Here is a 21,662-nt window from a genome sequence, read left to right as displayed (position 1 = left end):
GACCCCATGGACTGTAGCCCGCCAGGCTCCTCTGTCCATGGGATTTTCCAGGCAAGAATACTGGAGTCGGTTGCCATTTCCTTCTCCAAGGCAGGAGGGAGTTGCTGTCATCCCCACTCTACAGGCAGGAAGCTGGGGCCACTTCAGGCCCACGTAGCCTATGGGCTTATGAAATCCAGGGAACTGTAGAACCTGGCAGGAAGGTCATTTTAGGGAAGCACTGGTGACATTTTTACACTCCTTTCACACCAAGACAAATGAACTGAAACCAGAAAGAAGTGACAGGAACTGTCCCAGCTGCCACCATTGGCCAGGCATGGAGCTGGCCAGAACCTTATTCCCAGCGAGGCCAAGGTACTGGCTTGACACCTTCACCTGCAGGCAGCGTCTCTGTGATCCAACCTCGGCACCAGGCCAGGAACCCGGGGCTTGGGAAACTGCAAATGGGACAAGAGATGGGAGCCCTAGTGGGTTGGTGTCTTCTCAGATCTGCCCCTCCAAGGGACGTGGCTACAGCTCGGAGTAGGGGAGTAGAGGGAAAGCAGAGGGGATTATACCCTCCTTTGAGGGGCTACCTGGTGAACACACAGAGCACTGAGCAGGGAGCCCTGGGTTCAAATCCTCCTTCTACCCAGCTGTGTAAACCCATCCCAGCTATTCCCATGCCTGAACTGAATTTTCTTCACCTATAAGACAGAAATGATGAGACCAGCCTGGCAGTGCCAAGGGAGGAGCAGAATTGATGTGGGATGTGAAAATACTTCAAGACCAGCATACACAGCTACACTTGATAAACGAAACTGCCAGCACCTTGCAGCCTTAAGAGGTTCAAATGTGTTAACTGGCCATGGTGCCACATGTACACAAGCCTGGAGGTAGTCCAGCAAAAACTGCCATCACCTTCCCATGCGTCAGAGGTCTCAGCCTTGTGACTTAGGCTGGACACTGTTCATGGACATGGTTTGTTGACCCATAATCATTTTTTTGAAAAATATTATGATTAGTTATCAACATTTAAAAACCAGGAGACTTTTACATAAATGTCTGGATTTCTGGTTCACCTTGAAAATTGGACAACTTGGTCATACCAAATCCACATTCTCACATGGTGACGTAGACTGCAGCTGATTAGTGCCCTAGTCCACCTGGGCCCTGGAGCCATTTGGGTTTCCAACTCCTGAGCTAGACTGAGCACCCACAGGGGCCAGCAGTGCATGGGCCTATTATTGCTAAATTCCTTCTGCTACCACAAAGGTTTTACAAGCTGACCAGGCCGCAGAGCCCACAAACCAAGGAATGGAGCCTCAGGGATTTCCAGGGGACTGAGGTAGCCCTCACTGCTCAACTTCTAATAGAGAGAGGGAGGGAAGGAGGCAGCCCGGCAGTAGCTGGTCCTATAGAGCATCTGGAGGAGCCTGGCAGTTATTGGCTGCTATTGCCAGAAAAAGGAAAGGGGTACCAAGACCTAAAACATAGGGAATATCCTCATTGGAGGAATGTGAAAGAAGGTTAAGAAAGCCCTTCTAGAAGGCTCTACAGTTCTTTTCTGCCTGGGTCACAAGAGATGTATGAAGCAATATCACAGCAGAGAGGGGCCATACCAGCAAAGAAACGAACACTGGAAAACTAGCTCCACCACTTACTGGTTGCTCAGCCTTGGACAAGTCACTTCACTTCCCTGAGCCTTGGAGTCATCATCTTTAAAGTGGGGATCATAAACTTACCTTGCACAATGTTGTAAGGACTAAGGAGATCATGGATGCAGAGCGCTCAACACAGGTCTCCGACAAAGCAGGAACAGAATGAAAGGAGCCTGTGAGTAATTCCAAAGGCACTTCTGCCTGTGGGAGATTCAGGCCTGACTTAGGACACCACCCATCTAAGGGCATCTTTGCCTCAAATGCCTAGCTAATGGTCACCTGTGATACCCAGGACACCTCCCGGGATGGGAAAGGAGACCCCAGGGTGGTTGTGATCACTGGGATATTGGGTCCAAGGCCTGCGGTCGGGGCTGGCATCTGCTGAGTCAGGCCTGGGAGAGCTGGCAGGAGGGCCCTTTCTCTCCCCCAGCAAGCTGCCCACTGAGGGGAGATTGGGAGGGGAGCCAGAGGTCATTTCCTCTGACTCAGCAGCCATTCTGCCCTCAGAGGAGCTCCCCTGGAGGACAGGGCATCTCCATGTGGTGCTGGCCTGCCTGCTGGCCAACCTGCATGCCACCCAGCACAGTCTGGGCTTTGTGCTCAGACAAGAAAGGGACACTTGTGATCCAGACAATGGGCTGGGTGCTCCCATTTGGCCTGGGCTTCAGCTTCCCTGGATCAGCTGTGTCCTTTGCTCCTGCCCACGCTGCTCCTACCCCTCCCTGGAGAATGTGGCTTGAGAAGAGGAGCAGAGAGACCCACCGTGAGCCCAAGCTACCGTTTGGCACATGCTCTGGCCATGAGGAGGAGGGAGGTGAGCATCTTTCCTCTACCCTGGTAGGGACTTTCGCCTTTGAAGCACCCAACTCGTGGCAGGCCATTTCGCTGGCGGTGGGTGCGGTAGGGTGGGGGGGGGATCGGGGAGGGAATGGGGGGTTGGTGTGGCGGGGGTACGGACCCCGGACCCTTGCCTCCTCCTCCCATGGCAGGCCCAGTGGCTGGGCCGCCCCCACGTTTGCTGCCACCCCAGGAGCCCTGCTGCAACGACTGTAGCCACGTGGGAGCCAGCTCGTGCCCACGGGGCCGATCGCCCCCCACCCCCACCCTCGACGGCTGTGGAGGCAGGCACATCCTGACAAGGCCAGAGGGGCGAAGTTCCCCCCGCCACCGCGAGAGGGAGAGTCCTCCTCTCCCTGCGCCCCTGGGATGCGGCCCCTCGTGAGGTGGGGGAGGGGGCGTCGCCGCCCTGCAGCCTCGTTGCCGGGGAGAGCAACCCCGTTGCTGTGGCAACCGTTTCCAAGCGAACCGGCGGCGGCTCGCGCCCCACTCCTCGGCTCACTGGCGCCCTCCCTCTCCCCTCCCTCCCTCCCTCCCTCCGCTTTGGGCTGGGGGAGGGGCTGGCCGAGGCGGGGGTCCGAGGCGGCGACCCTGGGCCAGGGAGCGGAGCAGCCCGCAAGGAGGGGCTCAGCCCCGGGACCATCTTTTGCCCGCGCTCCAAACCCGATCGGCCCGCCGCCGCGGTACTCACGGGCCCAGGCATCCTCCTTGAGCTCGTCCTCCTGGCTCAGGGCGAGCGGCGCGGGCCCCGCGGATAGAGCCCCAGACCCGGGGGAGGCGGCGGCCCCAGGGAGCTGACTGTAGCAGCGAAGGCGGCTCCGAGCGCTGGGCTGGAGCCGCGGGGCGCGCGCACGGGCGCGTACACGGCGCGTACCGAGTCCGGCGTGCGCGCGCGCGGCAGCCAGCAGAGTCCCCCACCCCCGTCACTAGCTGCCGAGGAGGCTGTCCCGGGAGCGAAAGGCGGAGGACCTGAAACCCACCTGCCGCATCCGAGACTCAGCAGGAAGGGCACCAGGCTCACCCTGCGCAGGGAATGCTGACACCACGCCACACAACTGGCAACAGGCTGTCCGGACCTGGCACACGCTGGCAGACTTCGTGCAGGCCGTCGTCCGCCGAACACACAGTATGCTGAGACAAGCAGCTGAGATGGAAAACCTTGACACACACACAGCCACACACACACACACACGGCTGAGATGGAGAACCCTCACACACACACACACACACACAGCTCAACCCGGAGAGCACACACATGTCCTGGCCCCGGTCACATCCTGACAGGCACCGCACGCACCACACGCATTGGGCAGGAGTTGGAGCAGGCAGGCACCCCACTGAACCTCTAACTTACAAATATATGGTCCACTCCCAACTCACATCAGTCCTTCCAGTGAATCAAGCCTGAATATTCATTGGAAGGATTGATGCTGAAGCTGAAGCTCCAATACTTTGGCCACCTGATGTGAAGAGGAAAAGACCCTGATGCTGGGAAAGATTGAAGGCAGGGCAAGGGGACAACAGAGGATGAGAGCTTGATGGCATCACTGACTCAATGGACGTGAGTTTCAGCAAACTCAGGGAGATGATGAAGGACAAGGAAGCCTGGCGTGCTGCAGTCCACGGGGTCGCAGAGTCAGACACGACTGAGCGACTGAACAACAACCCAGCTCAGGGCCCTGCGCACTGTGTTCCCAGCACACACTACCACATGTCTAGTAAGAAGTAGCACATGGAGTACCTAGTGCTAGATCTGTATACCTGGCCTCCAGGGACTCTGTTCATCTTCAGGGAGCTCTAGTCAGGGCCTCCACTGCCTAGGCTGTCTGATCCTGACTGGCCCCCAGCCTCTTAATTGGGTTCTTTGTTTCCAGTCCAAATTCTCCTCCACACTTAGGGTGGTCTTCCAAAAAACATCCTCTACTCATGTTGGCCAGAACATTTTGGGTTGCAAGTGACAAAACCTCAAAACAAATAGCCTCAAGACCTATTTGTGTAATGTAACTTTCCCTGTAACTGGAATGTCCAGGGGATTTTAAGCTATGGTCCCAATTGGTTCCGGGTGTTCTAGCAATGCAATGAGGCATTTATCTGTTCTCTCCACTCAGCTTTCTTCTGCTTGCATCATTTTCAAGTAAATCTGCCTCCATGTGGTGGTGAGGTTGACCCCACAGCTCTAGACACAAGCCATCCATCCCTAGAGGAACTGAGAACACCGGCTGTCCGTCAGTAGTTCAGGCAATCCCCCAGGCTCCTTTTGGATTTGTTTTGGCCAAGTGTACAGAGGTGAACCAATCCAGGTACGGGCGAAGGGATATGTGTTCAGTCACCCAGTATCCATTCCCTTTTCTTTGGGCACCCTTATCTCACTGTGGGACTCACCACACCCCCATCAGGTACCCGTGAGGTACAGTGGGCAGATTCCCAGCCTGGCCATTTGGACTCCTTGAAGCTCAGTAGTGCAAAGACATAAACATGGCTGTAACATCTTGCTTCTGGGGGTTGTGCTACCTGATGAGCTGCCTAAGTCCTGGTTCTCTCAGCTCCTGCATATCATTTTAACACATTCTAAGTTAGCTATAGGACAGCTGTCACTTGCAACCAAAGATCCCTGACAGTGCCCCCTGGGTCACATGCTCTAAGTGTATGTGTATACAGCAAGTGCCAGCCCAGTCCCATCTGAAGACTAAGGAGTTTGCCCAAAGGAAACATGCGGTGCTTTTATACATGTTAGGCAGACACTCTAACACCACCACCTAAAATCCTTCAGGACTTCCCCCACCTTCCAGATGAGACCCCACATCCTAGCACAGCTTTCAAAACCCAGCATGGCAGTCTCCTTGAACTTGGCTCCAGCCGTTGCCCCACTAGAGGCTCCAGATCACCCATCTGACTCCTTTTCCGGGAACATGATTCTGTATCCTGGAGGGTCCTAACTGGACAACTCTGTGACAAGGGGCCTCCTCCCTTGCTTTGTGTTGGCCCTCAGTCTCAGCCCTAGCCCCAGCAGTTCTAGAATCATCTCTGCTACAGTGCTGATCACACTGAGTCCCACTGTTCCCCCATCTGCTTGCCTACCAGACTGAGTTCCAAGCTAGCAGGGGGCCTCATCTCCATCTGGGTTTCCAACAGAGCTGGATGGGGACATGAACTTGGGGAAGACTTGTTAGTAAGTGAATTCTGGAACTTTCCTCTGCCAAGGATCCACTGTGGTAAGAACTTTAAAGTGGGTTGAACCCTTGCCAAGAAGTTCCCTGGGTGCCTACCTAGCCTAAGGGGAGTCTGGTGGGAGGTTTGCATGCATGCATGCTCAGACGTGTCTGACTCTCTGCAACCCCTTGGACCATAGCGCTCCAAGCTCCTCTGTGCATGGGATTTCCCAGGCAAGAATACTGGAGTGGGTTGCCATTCTCTTCTCCAGGGGATCTTCCTGACCCAGGAATCAAACCAGCATCTCCCGCATTGGCAGGCAGATTCCTTACCACTAGCACCATCAGGAGGTATGGACCTACCCATCTACCTGGTATTCACTTACCCTCACACACCTGCCCAGAGCTGGGCTGAGGCCTCTGTACACTAATACCTATCTACCCTGTGCAGGCCTTGAACCCAGAGCTGTCCAACTGCAAAGCTCATGTGGCCTCTGTGGCACTGGGTACCTGGCCCAAAGGCCAGGAACAAACCTTTATAGGTGGTTATAGCAGGGGCTGGAGTTATTGGGAGGTTACAGGAACAGGTTTGTGTAGTCTGGGACAGACTTGTGGTCAATAGGGTGTCACTCTTGTCTCTGTGCAGGTCTCCTTCTAGGCCCAGCTCAACTGCTACCTTCAGAGAATTCTGATGCCCACATGGCTGGTCTGCATCTGCCTCTGCCATGACCTAACTTGCAGCATCACCAGTGTGCATTTCTGCCCAGCCACATTTCCTGGTTCAGAAGCAGAGCAGAGAAATGGCTCTAATACATGTGTACGGCCCTGGGCAAATCATGGAGGTGTCCAGACAAGACTGAGCAGGTGTTCCCAACAGGAGCTCCCACCCTACTCCACAGGCGGCTCCAAACCCACAACTGGTGGCCAGGCTGCCTTGGTCTTGGAGGATACTGCCAGCTGAGCCTGCCTCTTCAGCACAGGCAGTCAGACCCATACCCTAGTGGAGACCCAAGGCTTCTTCCCCTCAGGCCTCATCCCATTGAGGAAACTCGTGGGGCCCAAAGGCCACCAGAGTTTGGAGAGGTTACCCCAAGATCAGTCCTGAGGCCCTTAGGCCTTGGTGGAAGGGCAGCCTCCACCAGCCCCACTTCCAACCCCTTCCCACTTCCAGCAGGGCCAGGGAAACAAGGAGATCCCTGGACCACCAGGGCCAAGAAAGAGGCAGGCAGGGGCAGCTAGCCAGGTTTGTGCTCGGACTGTATTCACAGAGACATGTGGCAGCTTACATTGGACAAAATGAGTAATAAAAATCGGCCTTAAATATGGAAAAACTGGGGCCCTGTATCCCACACTACCATTAACACTGGGACCAAGAGGGCCATCAGTCTGGGAAGGGCTGGGGTTGGGATGCAGGCACACAGCCTCAGCCTGCCCCCTTCTCTCTCTCTCTCATTCATACACACACACACACACACACACACACACACACACACACACACACACACACACACACACACACAGAGGGAGGGGCGGATTATTGCTGGGCACGTGTCTGTTTCGAGGGGAGTCTGGAATGTTTGAGGGTTGGTCAGTGACACCCCCACCCCTTCCCTTCCTATGACCTGGGCTGGGGTGTTCTGCAAGAGGTGACTCTAGGACAGGACACAGCACAGGGGACAAGGTGTCCCGGGAGCCGGAAGGCAGAGGCAGACCCGTCTGGGACAGCCTGGGCAGTGGAATGAGGGGTCCCAGGGGCAGCCCAGTCTCTGGTCACACTTTGGCACAGGCCTAGGGGACCCAGTGGTCCCAGATCCACCTCTGACAGGCGCTGAGAATGGACAGTATTGGGCCCCAGAGGCGGCGGCCTAAACCCAGGGCAGCAGCGGCAGGCACGAGTCTCACTCAGAGGTCGGCGGTGGCAAGCACAGTGCTGAGGGCCCAGGGGCCTGGCCTGGCCCAGCTTTGCCTATCCAAGCTGGGCCTGAGGTGTCTGGAGTGTGCGGCAGCAGCCCCTCTGCTGGCTCCAGGGTGAGTCTTAAGAATGTTCTGGTTGCTATATACATTCATACAAAGACATAAATACAGAAAGCCCCGAGCTCCACAGACAAGAGCTGAAGGGACGCACCTTTGTCCCAGGGGACAGCCCAGGCCTTGACCACTCAGCCAGACCAGGGGCTCCGGGGCAGAGGGCACTGGGGACAGCTCCGGCTGTGTCTCCCAGGCCACAACTTGAGTGGACAATGGGGAAGACCACTGTGCAAAACTGTAAACAGCGTTCGCAGTAGCTGCTACCGCCAACCGCCCGGGGGGGCCCCAGGCTGGGGGCTAGAGGCGGGTGGGGAGCTCGAGGCGGGCGGGAAGCTCTTCCTCACTGTCGCTGCAGTTTCCACAGCAGTCCTGCAGGGCAGGGGAGACATGGAGGGAGAGAGGCAGAGCGCGCGCAGTTAGCCACCAGGGCCTTTGCCTGGCCCGGCCCTGCCAGGGCCGACCAGGAGCTGATCAGGGCTGTGCTCCAAGGAGGGGGTTCCCCACGAGGGGCCCAGAGCAGCAGCTCAGGCCAGACACGTGTGGACACCAGTGCAGAGGCTGCTGGCAACAGGCTGAAGTTAAGAGGGACCAGGTGAATCCCAGGCTCTGCCAGGGCCCTCTATTCTGGGGCTGGTGGATGCAGGGCACGGGGAGACAAGACGGCTAAGCAAGGCTCGCTGCTTGCAGGTGCCAGGTGCAGGGCACGGCAGGGGAGGGGAAGGAAGGATGGGTAGGGAGCGGGCACCAGACTTCTTTCGCCCACATCTTGCCTCTGCCATGGAAGGGCTGCCTGTGGCTCCCCGGGGCTGGGCAGCAAGGCCAACCCACGGGAAGCCCACACTGCTCACCTCTGGAAAGAGAAAAGAGGCCATGAGCCCAGCCAGGGGTGGGGGACAGGCGGGAATGAGGCCAGAGACCCTGGGCACCGCTGACACAACTGGAGGATGCCCACTCCCCCGCATACGGGCACCAGCTCTGCCTCCCACCCGCTGTCCCCAGGAGCTGGGCTGGGGGCCGAGGTAGGACACTGCTGGGGATTACCTGGCGACTGAAGAGTCTCTGCAGCAGTCCCTTTTTGGGGGGTGCTGGTGGCTGGCCCTTCCAGTCTAGGTCTGGGGGAACTGAGCCATCCAGCCCGAAGACGTTCAGCTCCTGGAAGCACTCGGTCTCCACCATCTGCCACAGAACAGGCAGCTGTGAGCGCTGCCCCTGAGGTCACCCCCAACCCTGAGACCCCCCCACCAGCCACCGGCCAGGCAGGTCCCCACCTCGTTCTGCCAAGGGATGGGCACACTGCCTGTGGCAAATTTCTGGTAGAAGTCCTGGTCAGTGGGCTCTAGCTCCACACCCTTAACTGTTGAGAACTGTTCAATGTCCAGAACATCTTTGCAGTAAATGGCCTGGGGCTGGGGGAACATAGACAGTGGTCAGACAGGAAGACCCCACAGGAGACCAACTACAGATCATCATACTAAGTGAAGTAAGTCATACAAACACAAATATAGTGACATCACATGTAGAATCTAGAAAAATAGATTCAAATGAACTTAATTTACAAAACAGAAACAGACTCACAGACATTTAAGGGGAGAGGATAAATAAGGAGTTTGGGATTAGCAGATACATATGACTATATATTACACAAATAAACAACACAGTCATACTATATAGTGTGAGGAGCTATGTTCAATACCTTGTAATAAACTACAATGGAAAGAATCTGAAAAAAGTATATATACACATGTACATAAACACATACATATATCTTATCTGAATCACCTTGCTGTACAGCAGAAACTAACACACAACACTATAAATCAACTTTACTTCGAATACAAAAGTGCCCCATGCACTTCCTGAGCGTGACAATCCCTTCTGAGGCCCAAGTTTCCCTCTAAACTGGGGATCACCCCTCACTGCTCATGGACTGTTGAGGCTGCATAGCTGACCCATGACAGTCCATCAGTCTCCACAGTGCCATATGGAATCAATAATAGGCAGCCCCCACCCCTGCCTGTACACAGCTGTCTGGGGGCAACTGGTAAAGGGAGAGCAGGCTGAATCTCAGCCCCTTCAGCTGGATACCCCATGCAGGGCTTGGAGCTGATGGGTCCCTCTGTCCTGGGATGTCCAATGGCACACTCCATCTCCTTCTGCTTCACAGCCAACAGTCCCTGTGCCCCCAGCCCCCTGCCAGGAGCCCACCTCACTCCAGAAGGCCACTTCTTTTTTCATCTTTGCATTGTTTTCTAAATCATACTGTTAAGGATGTCAAAACATCATCATGTAAAATCATACAGCTGCTTTTCAGAAAAGTCAGCAGTTCTCCCAAAGGTTAAACATGTTACCATATGAGCCAGTGTTCAATTCCTAGGTATATGTCCCAGAGAAATGAAAACATATGTCCCCACAAGAACTTCTATGTTAATGTTCAAATAGCATTATTCATCACAGCCCCATAACAAAAACAACCCTAATGCCCATTGATGGATGAATAAATACACAGAAGGTGCAATATTCATAGAATGGAATATTATTCAGCCATACAAAAGGAATGCAGGACCAGTAAGAACTACAACATGGGTGATCTGGAAAACATGCAAACTGCAAGAAGCCAGTCACAAAGCACCACATATTATACAATCCCGTTAACATGAAATGTCCAGAACAGGCAAATATAGAGAGACATACAGCAGATTAGTGGCTGCCAAGGGGAAGGGGAATGAGGAATGACTGCTAATGAGTAGGGGGTGTTTGGAGGGGAGGGGTGATGAAAATGTTCTAAAATTGATTTTGGTGATGGTTGCATCTTTATGCTAAAAGTCACTTAATTATATGCTTAAAAGAAGTGAGTTGCATGGTATGTGAATTCAATAAAGCGGCTAAAAACTGTATCCCCATCAAGCACACTTCTCATCTGCTTCTAAAAAAGTTAAACTCCAGGGCACTGATTTTCAAGAGTAACTGAGATGATGTGCAGGGAAGCTGGAGTAAAGCTGAGTGGGACAGCCAGCTCTAAGGCAGGCTGCAGAAGTCAGGCTTGCAGTTCAACTGCTGATGGCAAGGCCCACACCTCTGGGCGCTGGTAAGCCCCACCTACAAGACGCAGTCCTACGGAGGCAGGGGCCTCCCACTCCCACTTCCCAGCTCTATGGCCCCACCACCTGTCTCCACCCCTCAACACTCCTGCTCCATATTCCCTCTTTCCCTGCCCACACTGGCCTCCACTGCTGCTCCACCTCTCAAGGTTGGTCCCTGGACTAGGACCTCGATGCCTGGCTGCTCCTTCTCCCTGGAACGCTAATGGCCCAAATCCTGGCACAACTCTCTCCTTCACATATTTTAGGTTTCTACTGATACATATCCAACAGCTACTCAGAGGCCATCCTGTCTAAAAATACCCCCACCCCTCCACCACGCCTTTTTCACTTACTGGCTTATTTTTCTATGTCTTCCCACTAGACCATGAAGGTAGGACTAGGTCCTACTGACTCTGTGACTTCTGAGATCTGGCACATACTGGCATTCAGATACTTTGTTGAATGTGTAAACAATCACATGCATGATTGACAGCCACCAATCTGGCCTGCCCATCATCACCTTCCTTCTTCCCCTGTGTTCCTGGTGAACTGTCAATCACAGGACTCAGTCCTCTTACATGTGAGGTGAGGGCAAGCACATGACCTAATCTTGGCCAATCAGAAGCTTCCTTGACTTTATACTGAGAAGCTTGAATTCAGTGGGAGAACAGTCAACAGGTGACAAGCAGTGACAAGAGGTGGAGTCCTGGCCACACAGTGTGACCACTGACGCTGGTCCTACTCTGGGACTTTCTGGCTAAATGAACCAAAAAGCCCCACGTTGGGCCTAAGTTTGAGTTGGACTTCTCCCACTGAGAATCTGATGACTCCAGGATGTTTCTGATAGCAGATGCCTGACCCACTGAGAAGCTCAGTCAATGAGTGAGATTCTGCAGAGGGGAGTGTTCTGCTCACAGATGGGAGGTCAGCGTTGCCAGGTGCAGGGGGCAGTGGATGTCTGGCCAGTCCAATGGCCCTTCCCCCTGCTGGCAAGGAATCTTGGTTTCCCTTTGGAAGACCAATCTTCCCCACTTGCGTGGCACGGGTGGGCACGTGGTCCTGATGTGGCTGCTGAGGGGCATCCGAGTAATTAGGCAATGAGCAAAGAGGCACTCTCTGTCTACCAGGGTGGCTGAGTCATTAGAATGAAGGCCTGATACCCTGGGGACAGCTGCCCAAGAGGGAAGCCGGTAGTGGGGAGGAGGAGGAAGACAGAACTCCTACAGCACTGCTGGAGCCCCGGATCCAGTGTGCCAAAAGCCAGGCCTTTCATTTTTAGGAGCCTGGTGAATTGTTTGGTTGGTTAACCCACTTGGGTTTTCTAATGCTTGCACTGAGCAGGTCCCAATCAATGTTCCAAGAGCCCCCAGCTCCGCTTGGGCTTGGCCCTGCCTTCAGCAGGAGTGGGTGGCACTCACATCAGGCTTGAAGGGTGGTTCCAGCATGCCAGCTCCCAGCCGCTTGAAGTTCAGCTTCTTGAAGAGGGGGTGCTCCTTCACTTCTTGCGCGCCGCCCCCACCACACCCCAGGCGTTCGGAGGGGTCCTTGCAGAGGAGCTGCATCAGGGCAGTGGCGGTTAGGGTACCCTTGGGAGAGGTAACCCCAGCCCCAGCCCCGGCTGGTTGCGCCTCCTGCTGGCGGCCGTACCTGGGTGCAGAGTGAGCGGGCCTGTGGGGAGAAGTGCTCGGAGTACTCCTCAGGCACCTCCTTCACCAGCCGCTCCACTTCCTCCCGCTTGATCTTCTTTTTCCTCTGCTGGAAGGGTGACTGGCCTGCGATCATCTCATACAGGAGGCAGCCGAGTGCCCACCAGTCCGGGCTAAAGGTGTACCGTTCGTTTTTTACCACCTCTGGGGCTGGGAGGGACAGCAGGAATTAAGATTGGGCGGGAGGCAGAATTGAGCCCTGGGAATGCCCAGCTCGCATGTCAAGGCCAGGGATCAGTTCAAACACCCAGTGCAGCAGCCAGTGCCAGGCAGGCACCATCAGCAGCCTGGTGGGGACCACGGGGAGTAGGGGAGCTCACAGCCCACCAGGAGGAGCTGGTATGGCCCTGCAGGGTGGGCTGGGGGTCGGGGGTCAGGTTTTCTGATCTTTCAAGAGAAGTCAGAAATCATATTTTTAACGTGAAGCTGTCGGGGTTATCAAATGCTGGTGACTACTTCAAACTGTTTGAAAAACGATTTGATTTAAACACAGATGGAGGCCAAATTAGACCCAGCGTGGCTACCAGTTTGCAACCTCTAGCTTCAATGTCAAAGAGAGGAAAGAAGATGGCAACCCATTTGCTGGGTGTCGACTGCCTGCTAAAGCGGGCAGGTGGGGGGTTTTGCCTCTACCGCCTCCTTTCAGCTTCAAGGCAGCCCTGGGAGCAGGCTGCAGGCAGGGACAGTGAGGCTGAGAGAAGGAGAATGTCTGGCCCTTGGACACATAATAAGGAGACGGTGGAGCACACAGCTGGAGCTCTGTCTACTGTGTCACGTGCTCTCCAGGGGAATTTGGGGCCTCATCATGGCCCCTACCATAGATGGGCACTCCCACTCCTAGCATGGGCAGGTTGGGGCAGTGGAGGAACCAGGGCTATGGAAAACAGGTGTGAGGCCCTTGTCTTTCACTGGTAGCCACCTTCAGGCCCAGTTGGTAGGAGGGGCTCAATGACTATGCAAGTGAGTGAACGCTGCGGATTCAGTGTGTGGAGCCCTGGCTGAGTCTTGGTCTCCTCATCTATAAAAGAGGAACATCAGCTCTTTCTGTTCCGTGAGGTACAGGAGATTTCCCAACAGAAGTGGTGGGACTGGACACACGACAGCAAGAGGACCCAGGAGGCTGGTGGGTCGGGGGAAGGCAGACTCACCCATGTAGCCCACGGTGCCCACACGGCCTTTGATCGTCTGGCCTTCGGGTACGTGCACAGCCAGCCCCAGGTCAGAGATGCGGATGTGACCTGAATGTGGGTGGAGAAGCAGGGAGGCCCATTAGGCAGATGGGCACACCTCTCCCATCCTTCCCCTGCCCCTAGGGGCCCCTCACCCACCATGGTCATCTAGTAGGATGTTCTCTGGCTTTAGGTCCCTGTAAGGAGAGAATGGCAGAGTCAGATGCTGCTCAGCTGGCCATACAGCCAACGGGGCCACCCCCTCCTGGTGTGCTTAGTTGCTCAGTCATTTTTGACTCTTTGTGACCCCATGGACTGTAGCCCGCCAGGCTCCTCTGTCCATGGGATTCTCCAGGCAAGAATACTGGAGTGGGTTGCCATGCTCTCCTCCAGGGGATCTTCCCAACCCAGGGATTGAACCCAGGTCTCCCACATTGCAGGTGGATTCTTTACCAGATGAACTACCAGGGAAGCCCAAAAGCATTACTAATAATAATAAGCAGAGCTCCCCACTGCCGTGTTCTGTATACTTTCCAGCATTATCTCGTTCATTCTCTACAACAAGCTGCGAGGCAGGAATTAAAATCTTTGCTTCCCAGGGGAACAAAATGGTGTTGTGAGCAGGGAGTTGACTGGCCAAGGCCACATAGGGATGACAGGGCCAGGATTCACACATGGGTTAGCCAGACCCCAGAGCCTGGGTTCTGAGCCACGCTGAGCCTAGCAGCCTAGTGAGTGTGGGTGAGCGTGGAGCCCGAGCCAAGGTCCGACAGACTTGTGCCCGCCACAACAGTGCCAGCACACCAACATGCCTCTGCAGCCTTCACCCCCGCCTAGCTGCAGCCCCTGGCCGGGAGGGCCACGCCCCTGCACCTGTACACGATACGCTCCCGGTGCAGGTCCTCCAGGCCACAGCAGATCTCTGCTGCGTAGAAGACAGCCCGAGCCTCAGGGAAGCCAGCCTGGCCCATGTGGTAGATGTGGAACTTGAGGTCGCCTCCGTTCATCAGCGTCAGCACCAGGCACAGTGCATCCTTGGTCTCATAGGCGTAGGCCAAGCTCACCTGTGACCAAGGGGACATGAGCCCTGAAGCAGAGGCCATGGGATGCCCGGTGGCGGGGCTAGCACCAGCCACCCAAAAACTATTCTTAGTGCCACTCCCTGGGGCCATCCTGCTTCCCAGGCCAGGCGTCAATATCCCAAACCTGCCCCTCCCAGGCATCTCTGAGGGCAGGAGAAGTAGCAGTGCCTGGAGGGGGCGGGTCAGGGAGGGAAGAGGTCTTAGTCCAGTGAGTGGGGAGGGCCGGTGTGGCCGTGGGGGAAAGGAGGGGTCTCCTGTCTGTACTTACTACAAACCTACTGTTCACTTTCTCCAGGATCTGCTTCTCGTTGAGTGCCATGGCTTCCCCTTTCCGCTTCTTGATGCGCTTCTTCTCCAGCTTCTTGCAGGCGTACATCTTGCCTGTGGCCCGCACCTGGCAGGCGCATACCTGGAGCCAGGATAGAGGGGGCAAGTGGGGACCCAGCTGCGGCCTTCCTGAGGGTTATAGGCTCAGAGAGGCTAAGGGGATGGTCAGGTCCCCTGTACCCCACCTCTGCACTCTGCTGGGCTCTGGCCTGGCCACTCACCTCCCCAAAGCCGCCTTTGCCCAGGACTCGGTACTGCCTGAAGGTGTTTTTGGTCACTGGCTGCCTGTGGACAAGGGGTTGGGAAGCAAACACTAGCTGAGCAGGGGCCTGAGACCCATGAGAACCCCTTCAACCCGGCCCATCTGGGGCCAGCCTTCAAGGAGCTCACCTTTCCAGCCACTTCCACTGCAGAAAACGGTTGAAGTAGATGCTGTCGAGGTAGTCGGCAAAAGGGGCCATGCTCAGGTACTCATGGGTCAACCTGTCGAGAAGGCCCAGCCTCTGGTCAGCACCTGACACCCCCCATTCTCCCCTCGATGGGCCAGGCCCCCTGTTATGTGTATGCTCAGCCTGAAAGGCAGAATCCTTGGCCAACCCTCCTGCTAGCCCACCTGCGGGGGAGACGGATATCCGATGCTAAAGCCCAGGATGCTCCCTGAGGGGAGGCAACCTGATCAGGGTCACAGAGCAGGGGCAAGGCTGGGGTGAGAGACTGAGTTTGCTCACCACCTGCTGCACTGTTCATAGCCCTCTGGGTCTGCAGAAGCCCCCTCCTCAGGACACAGTTCTCAGCCTGAGGGCAGGGAGAGGTTTACCGAGTAAGCTCCTGGAAGAGGTCTTTGCAGGGTCCTTCCTCCAGCCGCTGGGCACAGTTCGTCACCAGTTGCCGGGGGACCTCGGGGATGAGGTCAGGACCCTGGGGACAGGCCACAGACAGGTCAGGGCAAGACCTGCCCACCCCCAGGGCAGAGATCTCGGGCTTGTGCTGGGTGGCCAGGGGTACACAGCCTGCTTAGTGGCTGAATTTTCTGCAGCTCTCCTTGAGGCATGGTGAAGCAGAGCTGCTGGGCTCAGTGTCCTGGCCCACCCACCTGGACTCCTTGCCCATGGTGCCACCTGGTGAGCCTGGAGTAGCTCCAGGGGCACACTCTGCACAGGCAGTGGTCATTCCTCTCACCATCACTGAGCTCTGTCCACTACCCTAGTCCCTGCACCAGTGCTAACTCACCGTGTGGCTCAGAAAATTCTGCATGAGCCGCAGCCCACATGCCTTCCGCTTCTCATCAGGGGTCACTTCATACTCGGCCTGCGGGGGTGGGGGTGGAGGCAGAGAAGGCTTGGGGTTTGGATGGAGTAACAGGTGTGAGGAGACGGGACACACATGTGGCCCGGGACCTCTGCCCACCCTTGGTGTGGGGCTGGGCCGCACTCACCACCCCGTCCAGGAAGGCAATGCAGCGAGTCAGCTCAGGCCTCGTGGCGCAGAACTCTCGGAACAGCAGGCGCCCAATGGGCTGCCGCTCACACAGGCTGTGGTAGTCACGCTCTGCAGGCAGAGGTGGGAGCTGCTGGATTCCTGGATTTGGAGCCTGCCGGCAAGGCACTCCTGTCCACACCGCTAGGCCCGGAGCCCCCGCCAACAGCTTCCAGCCCTGCAGTATGGCAGCCACTGTCTCCTTTAGAACCCTTGCCACAGCACTGAGGCGACACCACTGTTACTGCCATCGTAGCCCTGGGACTCCAGGGCCCAGGGAGGCTGAGTGATTAGCCCCAAGATCACACAAGCAGGAGTGTGGCTCCAGAGCCGGGTCCTCACTTCCGGCTGCTGACTTCCAGTTCGCACTACTTGTACATACGTCATGGTTGGGGCTGGGTGTGGTCTGTGTGGTTCCGGCCCAGCTCTGGCCCAGCCCACACCTGCTGCCTGCCTGGCGAAAGTGTGGGAGGAAGCTGTGGCTTCCGGTGAGTTCGAGGCTAAGCCTCCTTCCCAGCGGTGGAAGCAGCCATGGTGTACTCCTGGCCCACGTGCAGGCCGTCAGAGGGGGTTTGGGCCCTGCTGGTCAAGGCTTTGTTGGGCACCCCCAGGGCCAGGCTGGGTAGGGCTGCGCACAGGCCTGGGTTCCACCACCCCAGACAGTCAGTGTGTGAGCTGACTCCAGCCCCCCCTGCACATTCTGCTCTGTCCTCCGAGCCCTGCTCACCCGAGGCCTGGTCCTCCCTTCTGCAGCTTCCCTCAGACCGCCCCCAAATCTGACGCGGGGCTCCTCCCCACGCCTACCCCCACCGCCCGCTGCTGTCCTGTGCTGTCTGCCCTCCACCCCGCCTGGACCCAGGAACTGAAACTCAGCTGGGTGGTGCAGCCTCCATCTCTCTGCTCCCCGAAACCCCCACAACCCTCTGGCCCAAGGCAAGGTCTCAGGGGAGGCTCCCCTGGCACACCAGGACTCTCTCGCCTCTGCACCCCACCCCACCCCGCGGTCTCAACCAAGGCCTCACCGAGGCTGAGCCGTAGCTCTTCACACTGGCTGATATGGGGGAACTGTAGCATCTGCCGCCATTTCTTGCTTTTGCCTTTACGATTCCCGCCACCACCTGTGGAAACAAACAGGCGCTATTTCTTGATTCCTGCCATTGTCATCCTCCTTGCTACCCTCAGTGTGGTCCAGAGGCCTTCAGGGTCCAGCCTAGGCCCAGTCCACTCTGAGAGGCCCCTTGGGCCTTCCTTCTGCATGCAACATGCTCTTGCTGGGTTTCAGGACACACATGGACCCCAGGCCCTCCTGCTAGGGGCTCCTAGGCTGGAAGAGCCAAGAAGGGATGGAAGAACCAAGAAGGGCATGAGGCCAGGCCATGGGCGGGTGGGGGTGGGAGGTGGGGTTTCCAGTTAGCTTCAGCAAGGCTCAGCTGCTTCCAACCAGGTAGGAGTTTCTCTCCCAAGTGAAGATAAGGACACGATAGTGGGGGAAACTGTGTTAAGTCCAGGCCCAGAAGGGAGACATCCTGGGACGTGTGGGACATGCCTGAGAGATGGCAGAGGGCAGCTGAGTCACCAGGGAGGCTCCAGGCCCCTATGACGGGACACTGCATCAGATGCAAAAGAAGTGGTGGCAGGAGGCCTGGTACCTCATTTTACCTAGCTGATCCCTCATCTGTAGCCACTGGGCAGCAGCTCAAATGCCTACAGAATCAGACAGGTGCGGTAAATATGGACCAGATGGGAGACAACAGGGAGCGGTGGGGAGTGTGGGAACCGGACCCCTCAAACGGAGACAGCTGCAGCACAACCGCAGCTGACTGCTTGACTCTGACTAGGCAGGAATGCCAGCTCGGTGTGGCCAACTCTTCAGACTTTTCAAAGTCAGCCGGGAATCTGGACCGTTACACGAAATACCAGTTCCTATATTATATAAAAAAAAAAAAAAAACCACTGCAGCCAAAACATAAAACATGTTAGAGAGCTAGACAGGTGTGGCCTGTGGGTCATGAGGTTGAACATGGTGGAAGGGGCCTGAGTCTTGGCATCTTACAGATTTGGGTTTGAATCACCCCTTTACACTTCAGACTGTAACTTGCTCTCTTGTGTGTTAGTCGCTCAGTCGTGTCCGACTCTTTGTGACCCCATGGTCTGTCCATGGATTTCTCTAGGCAAGAACACTGGAGTGGGTTGTTATTCCCTTCTCCAGGAGATCTTCCCAACCCAGGAATCAAACCTAGGTCTCCTGCATTGCAGGCAGATTCTTTACTATCTGAGCTACCAGAGAAGCCCCTAACTTGCTCTCTAGGAACCTCAGTTTCTCCATGTGTACTTCAGGTCCTCCAGAAGTACTGTGAAGATGACTAACAGAGTCTGTGTCCAGTACTCAGTAGAGCTGTGGCAACGGGTGGGGCCCAGCTCCAACAAGTCAGTGGCAACCTCTGGCCACCACTTTCCCTTGCCTGGCCTCAGTTTCCCCTATGGTTTATGCAGCTTTGTTTCTATCTAGCCTGGTTGAAGGCAGGCGGTGTAGGAGGGGCCGCCTTCCAGGGAAGGAGCAAGGCTAGGTTCTTCAGTGGGCTCCCTGATCTAAGCTGCCTAGAGGAGGAAGTGTTGCACGGTACCCCATTGGGAAACCTGGTAGCAGCCCTCCCGCAGCCTGAACCCAGCACATCCCATAGTCATTGCTCCACTGTGAGTGAGCAACAGACCCCCACCCTCAACCCACGGCAAGGCCTCCCCAGAAGGGGAACTCCTCCCCCACCCCCGCAAGTCCCTCACCCAACCCTCCATCCGCCTGCTACCCCCACCAGTTACTTCCTCCTCCCCCTCCTCTCAGCCACATCAAGGCAGCAGCGAAGAGTCACATGCAAATATCCTGTCCTGGAACTGCCACCAGAGTCAGTGGGGCTCCTCCCCACTCCACCCCAGCCTGGACCCTTCCCATGTCTCTGGGGGTCTGGGAAAGGAAGGAGGATTAAGTGAGGGTTCACAATCCCCAGTGCTGTCCCACTTCACCCTCACAGCAATTCTGACAGACCTGGCTCAATTTTATGAGAAAGCTGAGGCCCTGAAATGGGGAATCAATTTGTCCAAGATTACAAAGCCTGGAGGTCCCAGAGGGAGGATTCGAACCCAGCTCCCTAGGACCCCAGGCCAAGCTCTTTTCCAAACCCAAATATGCCCAGCATCTATCAGGTGTCAACTGAATACATGCAGTCCAAATCACTCAGGGCCTCAGATCACTTGGGAAACGGGCAAAAGCCTAGGCCCAAGCTGTCAATCAGCTCATGAAGGGATTCCAACGCACTCAGTCTATAGACCATGGTTCAGACCTCAGTGACAACTGGGATTTCCTTTAGTTTTCAATGTCCCATCCTCAACAATGCCACAGAAAGAGTTACTGAAGTTCAGAGAGAGGAGACTTGTTTAGAGTCACCCAGGTGGGAGGGACAGGGCCAGGTTGGAGTAAGGATTCTCCAAAGAAGGAACTGGTCCTAGTCTGGTCATAACCTCCTATGCCTCGCCCATGGCCTAAGGAAGCCTGTCAGAAGGTGCCTACATTCTCTGGCCAGGCAAGGCAGTGTTCTCAGCAGGCTTGAAGCCTGAACTGGCTACAGCCCTAGGGAGGGAGGCCTGGCCAGGCTCTCCCCTCCCCTCCTCCCCGGCTAGCTGGATGACGAGGCAGAACAGAATCGGCAGATGCCCCCAGAGGCTGGGAGGAAGGCCTAGCCCCAGGACTTGATAAGGGACAGGAGATAAAGAAAGCTCTGGGCACTGAGGACCCAGCCTACCATGCCCATTTCCAGGCAGCACCTCCCCAGGTCAACATGCATAGGGCAGGCAGGGGGCACCAGATGCTGTGCCAGAAAGCATCTGTTTCCTACAGGCTGCACCAGGGACATGCTGTGTCCTAGGCCTGAGTCAACCCGTCTTGCTGGGTCCTGGGGGCTAGTTCCTGATCTGAGCCTCAGTTTCCCACTTGTAAAAGAGGTCAGAGAGGCAATGCAGATAGCTCTACCTGCCTGAAAGCCCAGCAGAGTCCTGATCTCCCTGCCCTAGAAATGTCTTCTTTACTGGTCCCCAGCACCCTGGACAGGACAGGGTACAGAGTAGGTGTTCGGTGATTATGTTACTGAGGTGAACAATGGCAGGTGAGGGGCAGACCGGGTCTGGTCCTTATGCACCCCAGGATCCTCATAGAGCAGGTGTCTGGTAACATGAGGCACTCAGTAACACCAGGTTCACTAGACAGGCTCCCTCTGCCAGGCCTTGCACTTAACAGTCCTACCAGCCTGGCATGCTCCCTTCCTTCAAAACTCAGGTTCCAGTTATTTCTATGCCCATCTGCCCCACTAGTCCTGAGGGCAAAAACTGTTACCCATTCCCCTCTGTCCCCAGTGGCAGTCATGCGGGTAGCATAAATGACCAGCAGTTTCCCCACCTCGGGTGGGCTCTGCTACGGCAGAGCCTCGGTTAATTCCTCCAAACCTTTTACCCTGCACCAACTTTGCGCCGACCCAGGCTGGGAGCAACCCAGGTTGAATCTGGGCCCGGGCACGTGGGGTAGGCTGGCTGCCCCTTCCCCTTCCTGAGGCATCTTCTTAACCTCTCACCTGGGAGAGGCCTCAGAGAGGCTCTGCCGGGGCTGAGGTCCCACCCTTCCCTCTTCCTTCCTGTCTCCTTCTCATACCCCCTTCACCACCACCACCACCCTACTCGCCGCGAGGGCGGCGGCCTGACTCCCGCCCCTTCCTGGGCTCTGGCTCCCGGAGGGCAGGTGCGGAGGAAAAGGACCACAGGCCGGAAGGGCTCGTGTCCGCGAGAGGTGCGGGGCGTGGAGCTAGCTGCCCTAGGGGATCGGGAGGCTGAGACGCCCCGCCGAGCTCGGAGGCCGCGCGCCCGCTTTCTCTGCACCCGACAGCCTCACCTTCCCGGGCCTTGAGTAGCACCGTGTTCGCTACGATGTTCTCGAGCTCCATGGGCTACGGCGCCGCCGGGCCCGCCGGGCCGCGCCGCCGGCTAGGACTGCGCGAGGGGGCCGGGGCCGGATGGCGATCGGCGAGGCTCGGATCGGCTCGCAGTGACCGCACCGCGGCCTCCGGGGCCTCCCGGGCCGCCGCCGCCGCCCGCCGCTCACTCTCCGCCCCCTCCCGGGGGCCACCCGG

The 21,662-nt window shown here is 56.5% G+C and overlaps 1 protein-coding gene and 1 long non-coding RNA gene across 5 annotated transcripts; one reads left to right on the top strand and one right to left on the bottom strand.

Annotated features, from left to right (window-relative positions):
* The first annotated feature begins 4,578 nt into the window (after positions 1–4,578).
* LOC133251086 (uncharacterized) lies at positions 4,579–6,767 on the top strand. The gene is made up of 4 exons (XR_009737512.1): positions 4,579–4,777; positions 5,559–5,689; positions 5,899–5,977; positions 6,273–6,767. It is a non-coding gene; the product is annotated as an uncharacterized LOC133251086 (long non-coding RNA).
* A 99-nt stretch (positions 6,768–6,866) lies between these two features.
* Positions 6,867–21,638, bottom strand: GRK6 (G protein-coupled receptor kinase 6). 4 transcript variants are annotated; one of them, XM_061423083.1, is made up of 17 exons: positions 21,425–21,576; positions 17,517–17,612; positions 16,454–16,566; positions 16,249–16,326; positions 15,836–15,936; positions 15,409–15,501; positions 15,240–15,303; positions 14,960–15,100; positions 14,483–14,673; positions 13,769–13,806; positions 13,589–13,678; positions 12,382–12,590; positions 12,153–12,290; positions 8,923–9,060; positions 8,696–8,830; positions 8,581–8,582; positions 6,867–8,023 (listed from the first exon to the last, which is right to left on the bottom strand). In XM_061423083.1, the coding sequence occupies exons 1-17, from the start codon at positions 21,474–21,476 to the stop codon at positions 7,915–7,917; spliced, it is 1,788 nt and encodes a 595-aa protein (XP_061279067.1). In that variant the 5' UTR covers positions 21,477–21,576; the 3' UTR covers positions 6,867–7,914. The 4 variants fall into 4 exon arrangements, with proteins under 4 accessions (XP_061279067.1, XP_061279064.1, XP_061279065.1 ...); XM_061423080.1 differs by lacking the exon at positions 8,581–8,582 and having other exon boundaries at positions 21,425–21,638; XM_061423081.1 differs by lacking the exon at positions 8,581–8,582 and having other exon boundaries at positions 6,867–8,504.
* Between the last annotated feature and the right edge of the window lie 24 nt (positions 21,639–21,662).

This window comes from Bos javanicus, chromosome 7, assembly GCF_032452875.1.
Source record: "Bos javanicus breed banteng chromosome 7, ARS-OSU_banteng_1.0, whole genome shotgun sequence".
Classification (NCBI taxonomy): Eukaryota; Metazoa; Chordata; class Mammalia; order Artiodactyla; family Bovidae; genus Bos; species Bos javanicus.
Note: the sequence above shows the minus strand (reverse complement) of the source record. Positions and strands in the feature narration are given on the sequence as shown.

Bases quoted from the DNA above. Each gene is read 5' to 3' on its own strand.
- GRK6 (XM_061423083.1), bottom strand. From the start codon at position 21,476: ATGGAGCTCGAGAACATCGTAGCGAACACGGTGCTACTCAAGGCCCGG. The intron at 16,327-16,453 runs GTGAGTGCGGCC...CCACCCCCGCAG, and splicing joins TTGCCTTCCTGGACGGGGTG to GCCGAGTATGAAGTGACCCC. The intron at 13,679-13,768 runs GTGGGTGAGGGG...ACCCACATTCAG, and splicing joins CATCCTACTAGATGACCATG to GTCACATCCGCATCTCTGAC.